The sequence below is a fragment of the Aethina tumida genome, chromosome 1 (assembly GCF_024364675.1).
Source record: "Aethina tumida isolate Nest 87 chromosome 1, icAetTumi1.1, whole genome shotgun sequence".
Taxonomy (NCBI): Eukaryota; Metazoa; Arthropoda; class Insecta; order Coleoptera; family Nitidulidae; genus Aethina; species Aethina tumida.
Genome location: NC_065435.1, coordinates 8196906 through 8208369, shown reverse-complemented (window position 1 = coordinate 8208369; position 11464 = coordinate 8196906). Strand labels below are relative to the sequence as shown.

The window sequence follows — 11464 nt, the reverse complement described above, 5'->3', positions numbered from 1 at the left end:
TTTTTTATTCAAATGTTTTTTAATTAAACTTTATAATTGAATCGTTTGATGAGGTTACAGGAAATTTTCAGATTAAATTTGTCATACCTGTGTGGTAAATTTAATTTCAGCTAGAACAATAATAATATAAGAAAGGTAGAGATAATCAATAACAATAATTCATAGGTACAAAATAGTAAAGAATAAAAATACACTGAAACAAAGTCTATTTATATGTTGTTAGTCAGTAAATTTACGTAGAATCTTTGCCTAGAAATATAAAATTTGATTGTATATATTTTGTAATCGAATACTTGTTCCAAACACACAAAATTTCTACGTCTTAACATTTAAACAATTTCAAACACACAAACGGTTTTATCTCAGTGTGCTAAACAATATTTTTTTTTTGCCGCGTTTTGTAACCTAACCAATGACGTTCGCAATGGCTGACGTTTAATTAACTATTCACAAGTGGAAGTGTCGGGTCATTTTCAAATAAAGAAAGTTCGATTGTTTGTTGTGGTGAGGAAAAAAATAATAAAGGAGCTTTGGATTAGGGTCAGATTCGTGTGGCGGGACTGCGTTGACCTAGTTAGTAACCAGTCAGTTGGCTCCGACTGTAACGAGATGGATTTGGTGTTTTGACATGTTATTTTTGGGCCCAGTTTTAGATGATATTTGAAATAAGTGGAAATGGCGCTTTTATGGTCGTCTGCATGTGGCGGATTAAGTAAATGAAATGATCCACAAACGTTCGGGACCTGCGTAGAGAGTGACAAGTTTGTTAGTAAACGGTAGATTGCTGGCCAAGACGTCCGTTCGTGGTTGGTCCGTTCGTACGCTCCAAACTGTGTGGCTCCGATTTTCCTACACGGCCATTGTGATTTCCAAGTGATTACGTATTTACTAAAACTGGTGGTTACGTTCAACAAATACATGGTAATCATTTCATGACAATTTCACCATGTCATCTCCAAGCGCAGGAAAAAGGCGAATGGATACTGACGTTATAAAACTGTATCCTTTGTGTGTGTGTGCTAAAATGTAAACAACAACAATATCCTTTGTATCAGCTGATTGTTCAGAACTAAATATACATTGATCAGTGATCGAAATTGAATTCGATCATTTTTTCAATGCGTAACGTTAAATGAACATTCATGACTGGTTTATTTTTATTTATCCTCTCACAAGCAGCTGATTGTCAAAATTTGTAAACATCTGTTCTTTTCCTTAATTCTCTGTTACAGCATAGAAAGTAAACATGAGGTTACGCTTTTAGGTGGTCTAAACGAATTTTGCGTTAAATTTTACGGTCCCAGGGGCAGTAAGTATAAACTTTTATTTATATTATACAGGGTGACATGAATTAACCTCAATAAAGGGCTCACACCCATGCATTCAGTTCATTAACCATGTGTATTCTTTGTCATTATTGTTTCCAAACAATGCACACTGCTTTTTATTCATAATGGAGGATTTTAATTTACATTATGAATGGTTGGTGATATTGTCGTCATATTAATTGTTGCTGCCTCCGAAGGATATTAGTAACATTATTCTAACCATACTTTATTTGTTGTTTATCTTAAGTGGATTATGTGGAGTGTTTCTCTCTTTAAATGAATCATACACACCATAAAACAATTATTTATAATAAATAATGAACACAAAGGAGAAAAACAGCAATACGTCCCACAAAAATATCAATTAATATAGACTTAATTGTAATTGTTTATTAATTTATTTATTTTTTAGTATTTGCATTTGACCATCACCAAACATTGCTTTATTATTTAAACAGACTTTCCATGTTTATTCAGCAATTAATATCTTATCTTTTATTTATTTGTCAGTAAAATAGTTTGTTGCCTTGAGGTTTTTGGCAGATTTACAGCACAAAAAATAGCGCATTGTCAAAATTAGTTTACACTTTCGTCTAATCCACAAATATTGACGGTATGTAATTTTAATTATCATAACATTATGGTAGAAAGCTTTCTACATTAAAATCAAAAGTCATTGTCTTCACTGCACAATATGTCTGCTATTTCAGACAAGTTAATTTCTTTATTGATTATCTGAACTCCATACAAAATTTATACATGCAACGTGAATAGTTAAAATGAGTTTTTTCCGTTGTTACACATTTTCTTGTATTCACTTACTCTTTAATGACAGTCTGACAGCCTGAACATTTCACAACAACCATACATAAGTATAAATGCCAAAACTGTTGCCTCTGACAAAGTTTCCAACACGTAATTATTGTTTTTAGCTCCGTATGAAGGAGGAGTTTGGAAAATTAGGGTCCAGTTGCCTGAACACTACCCATTTAAATCACCTAGTATAGGATTTATGAATAGAGTGTACCATCCAAATATTGATGAAGTATCTGGAACTGTGTGTTTAGATGTTATTAATCAAGCTTGGACCGCACTGTATGGTATGTACTATTTTATAATTTAACTATTTGCAACAACGTATTTAATTTAAATACTTTATTTTGATGTGTGCGTCATTTCGTTCAAGTCTTAGTGTAAAATTAATAGATTTTTATGTAAACCAAAGGTTAAATATTGGCATTGATTGATTATTTAAAGAAGTATAGATTAAATAGGTACTTCTTATATATTTATCTGAAAATACAACTCATATTATGTCTACAGTTATTGTCATATCAGTATGTTACTTTACCTTTTCTTATATTTCAACGCTTTTTTCCTGCTTCTTTCTTAATCTTATTTTATATTTGAATTGGTATATATTATTTTATTCATATACATCATTCTATTACTTAAATATATTCTTATGCAGTATATTTAATTACATTTATATTGCATTTTTATTTATATTAAAATGCGCAAGGACGATTTGAATAACAACTACTCATACTAATATATTAAACAATGATCTACAATTACTGGTTTATTCAATATATCATTCAATGACATAAATATATTCTTATGAAGAATATTTAATTACATAGATATATGTAAATGTTGTCTTGTATTTCAAGATATATATATATATATATATATATATATATATATATATATATATTTGAATCAATCAAATTTTATTCAATATAAAAATGAATTTGTGTTGCCACAATTTTTATTGGTTTTATGGCATTAAATATTCTTGTATTTAAATTTCATTGATATTTATAATAAAATATACAAAAGCACTTTGAATAACAACTACTCATACTACTACATATGTTAAACAGTGACCTACAATAATTATTTTATTCATATACATCATTCGATTACCTAAATATATTTTATGCAGTATATTTAATTGCATATATATATATATATATATATATATATATATTGCTTGAATTTCAAGGTATGTAATGTATTTCTTTATATTTGAATCAATACAAATTTATTCAATGTAAAAATTTTGTTGCCATAATTATGTTTTTATAAATAACCATATAAAGGTGACAAAATTTTATATAACTTGAATAAAAAGGCTGATTATTGAAACTGATTTATTCCCCAGTAATATAAAAACAGTTATTGGTTTTGTGGCATTAAATATTTCGTGATATGATTTGAATAACAACTACTCATCTAATATATTCCACAGTGATCACAATTATTATTTTATTCATATGTAGCATTCGATGAGTTAAAAATATTCTTGTGCAATATATTCAATTACATAGAAATATTTTCCTTGAATTTTAAGGTATAAAATGTATTTCTTTATATTTGAATCAATACCTTTTTATTCAATGTAAAAATAAATTTTGTTGCCACAATTATATTTGTATATATACTATTGAAACTGATTTATTCCCCAATGGTATTAAGACCAAAAACTTTTATTGGTTTTGTGGCATTAAGTATTTTTGTATTTAAATTTCTTTATTGTGTATACTAAAATGCCCAAGAACTAATTGAATAACAACTACTCATACTAATATATTTAAACAATGATCTACAATTATTGTTTTGTTCATATACATCATTCGATGATTTAAATATATTCTTATGCAGTATATTTAATTACACAGACATATTTTTCTTGAATTTCAAGGTATAAAATGTATTTTTTTATGTTTGAATTAATACAATTTTATCCCATGTAAAAATGAATTTGTGTTTCCACAATGGTTTCTATAACTAGATAAAGGTGGTAGAATTTTACACAATTTGAATAAAAAAGCAAATTTTTGCTGATTATTTAAACTGAATTTTGTCCCAATGATATAAAGACTAAAAACTTTTATTGGTATTGTGACATTAAATATTTTTATTTTTAAATTGCATTGTTATTTATAATAAAATATACAAGAATGATGTGAATAATAACTACTCATACTAATATGTTAAATAATTATCTACAATTGTTGTTTTATTCATATACATCATTCGATGACTTGAATATATTCTTATGCAGAATATTTAATTATATAGATATATTTATGTTTCAAGATATAAAATTTTATATTTGAATCAGTGTTTTTCTTGATTTTCAAGGTATAAATGTTTTTCATGTTAGAATCAATACAATATTATCCAATGTAAAAAAAATCTTTGTTGCCACAATTATGTTTTTATAAGTCACCAGATAAAGATGGTAGAATTTTATATAACCTGAATAAAAAAGCAATTTGATTTATTCTCCAATGATTAAATATTAAAAACCTACACTACTCATGTTAATATATTAAATAAAGAATTATTATTTTATTCATATACGTCATTTGATGATTTAAATATATTTTAATGTAATTGTTTAATTGCATGTTTATGTTTTTCTTTAATTTCAACAAATTATTATAAAACCCATTTATAATTGAATTGAATCACGTTTCCTACAATGTAAAAATAATATCATTTTAAATGACAAGATAAAGGATATAAAATTTTATATAACTCAGTTTTAAAAAATAAATATTTGTGCCAAATATTATTTATGGTACTACCAATTTTTGTATTTAAATAAAAAATAAATAAATATATTATGTTTACAATTATTATTTTTTTTTTATTCATTAATATTTATATTTATGATTCAAATCTAAAAATGGAGTAAACTAATATGTGTGCATAATATCTATTCAATTGTGACTTCTTAGATTTGCCAAGATTTAAAATTATGTCATGACATATTGTATTTATTTTCTTGACTCATAACTCCGTCAGTCAGTACAATATATAGTAATTGTATTTTTTACAGATTTGTCCAACATATTTGAATCATTTCTTCCACAATTGTTAACCTACCCCAACCCCATTGACCCACTAAACGGGGACGCAGCTGCCATGTACCTACACAAACCCGAGGAATACAAGAAGAAGGTTTCGGGTAAGTTACCCCACCGAGTTGTACGTTCACCTTGCAAATCCCCAAATGTGTTTCAGAATACGTTAGAAAATACGCCACGGAAGAGGCGCTGAGGGGGCAGGAGAACGTTAGCTCCGATAGTGAATCGAGTATGTCGGACTTTTCAGAGAACGAAGCCGAAGACATGGAATTATAACGTAGGCATATTTTAAGTACGCCCTCGCTCAAAAAAATTTCCCATAACGTTTCGTTTGAGTTAGTGTTGGATGTGATGTGCTTAGTTTCAGGAGGGTTTAGTTATTTTGCATTTTCTAGCGTACTTTTTTGACCGACACTTTCGGCCACGCATCTTTAATTAACAGTCAGTTCCGTTTCGTAATTATAGTTTTTCTCTACATTTTTCCGTTTTGTTTTTCATGTCAAATATGCTGAGTGCCAAAAAATTATTTATTAACCATGGTACCGCGGTGAAGTCGCTGACAAGTTGTTTTATTAACAAGTTGAATCTGGTTCTAAATTTATTTGAATAAAATTTGTTTTTTGGCAGTGAGTGTATTCAATGTTGTTTACATCTGGTAGTTGTAGGGACATTTTGGAAAATTGAACTTTTTATATCTGTAATCAGGAAAAATAATAATAATAATTTGGGTACACACTTATGATATTTAAGGATTACTTATTAAGGCCTCACTGGAGCCGAAATGCAAGTCAACTAAATGGTAATGCTAGTTTTAAAAATAAATTTTCATACCATACTTTTAGAGTTGCTTAAGTTTGTTGCAGAGCGAGACATATTTATTTTTTAGTTTAGTTATAGGTAGTGCAATAGAACTTATCTGAATCGCGTCTTTAGAACTCTTCTGTTCCAACGCAATTTTCATTTCCTTGACAAGTTGTTTTTATTGTGGTCTCACTAATTAATAATGTTGTACATATTTATATTTTATTTTAAAAACCTTTCTTTTTATAAAACTCTATAAGTGTCTTATTGAAATATATAAGTTGTAGATATATAAATATATATATACATACATATAAAAAAAAATATACATCAGGTGTACGCGATATTGTCTTGTGCTCGGGTTAAGGAAAGTTTATATCACTAGTTGTAGGGTGAATTTTTCTACAGCAAAACGCATTTTTATTCAATGTCGAAGTTTTCATTGCGACCTCAAAAATTACGTTACACATTTATTATGAAATGTTGGACAAACGTTAGGAACAGTTTAGTTTTAATCATGTCGTTTTTATAAGCGTTAATATGTGTGATTTTTTTTTAATTAAGTTTGGTTTTTTCACTATGAATTTAATACAGTACAGGATGTACTATTTTATAATGTTTATTAACATGTTTTTTAAATGGCCTTAAGTTACTTTTTGTTGCTGTTAATTTTAGAAATCTGTTCCCAGTTGAGTGGTTCACCAAAACTGCTTCAAAGTGGGACATTCGTTTTTTATATAGGTTTTAGTTGTTGCCAGTTGCTGGGACAATAAATTTTTGTTAATTTGTATCAACGTATTTTTTATTCTTATCAATTTAATCGTAATTTTCAGCAGAGGCCTTCCCTATGACATAATTTAACGTTTAAATTTAGTTAAATGTTATTGTTTAAGCATCACTTCATCTTGAAATTTCGTGTCAACATCGTAGCTAGAATAAATTTTACACAGTGTTGTGTATATAAAATTGTCTGTTGTGTCGTAACTAAAAGCAATTTGAATATTCTAACGCAAAACTTGAAACTGCCAATGTTCAGGTGTTTAAGCAATCAAAAAATGTTGAGCGTCTTGTGATATTAATTTCGACAGGCAAGCTCCACCTAACATTTGTCCGACATTGTCAAAGCATTTTATGTTAGCAAATATTTACCAATACGTAACTAGCAGATGGGGCAAAAAAGGGGACGATTAAGTTGTTGCGCCAGTTTTGTCCAATCTGCGGCACCTAATTGCATATTCATGGAACACAGGGTTGCTGTCCCTGATGCAATTTTGGTCCCCGGATGAACCGCTTGATTTATTAGTTACCTATATCCGATTACCTTAAACGTTCTTAAACGGACCAAAACCGCATCACCGCATTAAATACACGACGACGACGACGATGACCGCCTAGCACACTACACGTTTGTGTTTTCGCCTTATATTTGGCTTCCAACGTTACTTTCCTTACACAATCAATGATTTTTGGCTTATGTAAATTTACCAATGGATCAAATTATCATATTGCCTTAATCAAACGATAGTTCTTCATATTACCACGTATGATTTGTTTTCGTCATCACATGTGAAACAAGTTGTGAAAAATAGTTGTAGTCAATACTTTTAAAAATAGACGCTAGCTGGACTAGTGTCTTTGTTACATACCAAATAAAGGGAACATCGTTTTTATTTTACACTTATATAAGTATTCTGCCTATTTGGTATCTTGTACACATATACATAATTTTATAGATATAACAAAGGAAAATTTATATTATCGCGATGTACGAATTAAGAATGAATGGTGTTTTCCTGTAATAAAGTTTGCCCAATTGCATTAATATGTCCATGCAAATATTACGTTGGTAGTTATATCCATCTAATATTTATTAATCGTAAAGAGTAATAAAGTGTTGATACACCAATTATTATGTGGAATACATCACGATATCTATTTTTAATTAAGAAACTTTTAAATGTAGCTCATTTTGGTAGCATTTAACAGTAATAAATAACTAAATTTATTGTAATTGTTTTATTTATATCCCATTATTTACTACGAGGTACTTTCTGAAGTTACTCCAAATAAAACCAGTCACAAAAAGGTAAGTAAAATAATATACTAATGTTTTTTTTAACTAAATGAACATTTAAGTCCAGTTTACATATATATTTTTTAAAGTCTAGAAAAAAATTTCAAACTTTCTAACTATGCTAGTTATAATTTTATGTTGCATTTAAAACATTTTTTTTTGGTTAAAAATGATGTATACAATTCATAAAACTGCAATGAATCAATCATTAGAAAGATTTCAACTAAAAGTTGGACGAATAAAAGGATAATAAAATTAGGCTTTTGTCAATTACCAATTTTATCCTTGCACGCAACGCAAATAAGCCTTTTATTGATCGTATTATCACATGTGATGAAGAAGGACTGATTATTGGATAATGGATTGCAGCTGAGAAACTTAATGGAATAGTACTTAAAAATTCTTAATCCAAGAAAGATTTTCATGACTATGGTGAATTGTCATTGGAATTATACATATTCCTACCAAAGGGGCCAAACAATCAATGCAACTGTTTATTGTTTCCTAATTCACCAAGTTTGTTTCCATTAATTGAAAAATTTTCTCTCATTCATCGAATTGTTCATAAATTTCTCCATGTGACTTATTTATTTTTGTTATTGTAACAATTTTTACGTAATAAACGATTCAATTCTATATGAGTTCTTTTAAAGATTTTGAACTCTTTTTTAAAATTATCATTAAAAATTTAAACTTATTTCTCCTGTACCTAAAAATACATCTTAATTTTTACTTCGTTCTTAATAAAAACAAAAAATAATATTAATTTAACTTTTAAACTTTTTAAATACACTTTAAAAAATGAACACGCTAAATATTTACTGAAAATAAAGTGTTAAATTAATAAAAACTATATTAATGGAGTAAGAGAATGTTTTTATAAAATAAGGCATTGACTAGAGATTATATTAAATATTTATAATAAATAAAAAATATGGTAAAATGTATATTAATATGCATAAAATAATAAAAATATTATTTAAGCATGAAACAAAAATATTAAATAAAATAGTTTTGTCGGTAATTTTGTTTGTTTAATAATTATTATTTAGTTTAAAGTTAAATTTAGAAATTTTGAACTTTTATATAAATATCTTTGATGGATTCTGGTTGTTTATTTTTATTATAATTGTTTCCTACCAGGAATATTCAAAAAGTATTCTAAAATTAAACACATCAAGATCAATAAAAGAGTACATAAGTTTAAATTGTAGTATACAATTTAAAATATGTGTTTAATACTAGAAAAAGGTTTAAAAATCCTTAATTTAATCAAATTTAGTGTATATTTAAATATCTGGTCAATATAAATTAAAAAATATATATTTTAAAAATTGAAATATATAATATTAGAAAATAGAATCAAATAAGAGAACATAAGAATTATTTATACAAAAATATTAAAAAAAAACTAGTTTTGTTGGTACTTTTGTGTATTTAATAATTATTATTCAGTTTAAAGTTAAATTTAGAAAATATGAACTTTTAAATAAATAGGTTCTCCTTGATTATTTTTTTATAATAGTTTGATGAATAATATAATACACAAGTTTAAACTATAGTATACAATGTAAAATGTGTGATTAATACAAGACAAAAGTTAAAAATACCTTAATTTAACCAAATTTAATGTATATTTAAATATTAAGTAATTAGAAATATTTTTAATTTTAATATTTTAAATTATAATGTTATTAAAATAAGATATTACTTTATTAATTAAATAAGAAAAAAATTTTATAAAATAAATCATTGACTAGAGATCTTTATATCTTAACATATTTATAATAAATATAAAATATGGTAAAACGTGTATTAATATGTATAAAATAATAAAAATATTTATACGTAAAACAAAAATATTAAATAAACTAGTTTTGTCGAAACTTTTAAATAAATATAATTGATGGGTTCTCGTTGTTTATTTTTATTATATTTTTTTCTAATTCTAATTACAATATTATTAAAATAAGAGATTACTTTATTAATAAAATAAGAGAAAATTTTTATAAAATAAATCATCGACTAAACATATTTGTAATACATTAAAATATTTGTAATAAATAAAAAGTATGTGTATTAATATCTATAACATAATAAAAGTATTATTTATACATAAAATATAAATGTTAAATAAAATTTTAGAAAATTTGTGATTTTAAATAAATATATTTGATGGTTTGTCGTTGTTGAATAAATAAAATAAATATATTGTAATAATTATTTATATTTATATTATATTTCACTAAAATAAAATTGATGCATTAGTTAAATAAAATGAAAGAAACTAAATATTTAACTGATAGTAGAGTCGTAAATTATTTTATTAATATTATTGCCTATTTTAGTATTATTATTTCATCAGAAAATTTAGAAAATCTACTTTAAAAGTATATATTTTGAAATATAAAAATGGGTCGTCTAAAAATAGAGGGATATGGAAGTGGGAAGTAAAAATGCTTACACCTAGTGATGTAATTAATATAATATATTATAAATATTATAAAATAAACTTGATCTAAAAAATAGTTCAGTTTTTAGTCATAAACTCAGAAACAATCGAGCAAAAATGTATTGTTCTCCGCTCTATTTATTCATCATCATAGCACATTTGGTGACAACCGAATAATTTTACGCGTTACAAAAAATATTCTTCACCAGACATCCGAAAATATAAGTTTCGAACCCGAATAATAAGCCTCGATGATTGTATCGTTCCCATTGTTCCGCGTTCCCGAATTCAAACCGAAGTTTCTCAATTTGTGTGTGATGTTATTGATCTTTCGGTAAGGTCTTGTCTTATTTACCCGCAGCCTTTCAGATAAGTAACAAATATTTACATTCAAGTTATTGTTAATAATTGTGAACCCGGCGCACAGTGTGTACTGTGCACAGTGTTTAAAGTGCGTCCGTCTCACTCCGTCGCGCTGCCCCGCCATCGTCCATCTCTTTTATTGAGGAAGAGATAGGACACTTGTCAATTCAAACAAGTTATCAATAAAATCTATTTTCACTAGGTTTGTTTCCCGAGCAGTGCAGTGTAAGCGGCCGAATTGAATTAACCAACGTTGTGGTTGCGTTTTTAACGTGTTAATGCATCGTTTCGGCGACTATGTGATATCCGTACATAACAAATTAAATATATAATAGACTCTACGGTGTGTGAGTTTATCCCGTACCATAACCTATATGTTTTTTTTCGTTTCGTTTTTGAAATAACTGCGCCCACTGCGACTCTAAATTACAATCATGTGCTTCATTTATTGGTTTATTAATACGATTTCTTGTGCATGTTCTTCGCTCGTCGTATATAAACAACATTTTCCTTTGACATTTGACAGATGTTTTTAGAAAATATTGCATTTTAATAATATTTATAT

At 26.8% G+C, this 11464-nt stretch overlaps 1 protein-coding gene across 2 annotated transcripts; it reads left to right on the top strand.

Moving 5' to 3' along the window:
- The first annotated feature begins 387 nt into the window (after window positions 1-387).
- Window positions 388-8016, top strand: LOC109601090 (ubiquitin-conjugating enzyme E2 H). Of its 2 annotated transcripts, XM_020017309.2 has the most exons (6): window positions 388-601; window positions 648-999; window positions 1233-1309; window positions 2261-2428; window positions 5182-5310; window positions 5367-8016. In XM_020017309.2, exons 2-6 carry the CDS (start codon window positions 947-949, stop codon window positions 5483-5485), a joined length of 546 nt encoding a protein of 181 aa, XP_019872868.1. In that variant the 5' UTR covers window positions 388-601; window positions 648-946; the 3' UTR covers window positions 5486-8016. The 2 variants fall into 2 exon arrangements, with proteins under 2 accessions (XP_019872868.1, XP_049826730.1); XM_049970773.1 differs by having other exon boundaries at window positions 388-999.
- Window positions 8017-11464: the final 3448 nt, after the last annotated feature.

What these genes read in the sequence shown, in the direction of transcription:
- LOC109601090 (XM_020017309.2), top strand. Translation starts at nt 947, where the DNA reads ATGTCATCTCCAAGCGCAGGAAAAAGGCGAATGGATACTGACGTTATA. An exon ending in GATACTGACGTTATAAAACT is followed by an intron (nt 1,000 to 1,232) that starts GTATCCTTTGTG and finishes TCTCTGTTACAG; the next exon opens with CATAGAAAGTAAACATGAGG. An exon ending in AGCTTGGACCGCACTGTATG is followed by an intron (nt 2,429 to 5,181) that starts GTATGTACTATT and finishes TATTTTTTACAG; the next exon opens with ATTTGTCCAACATATTTGAA.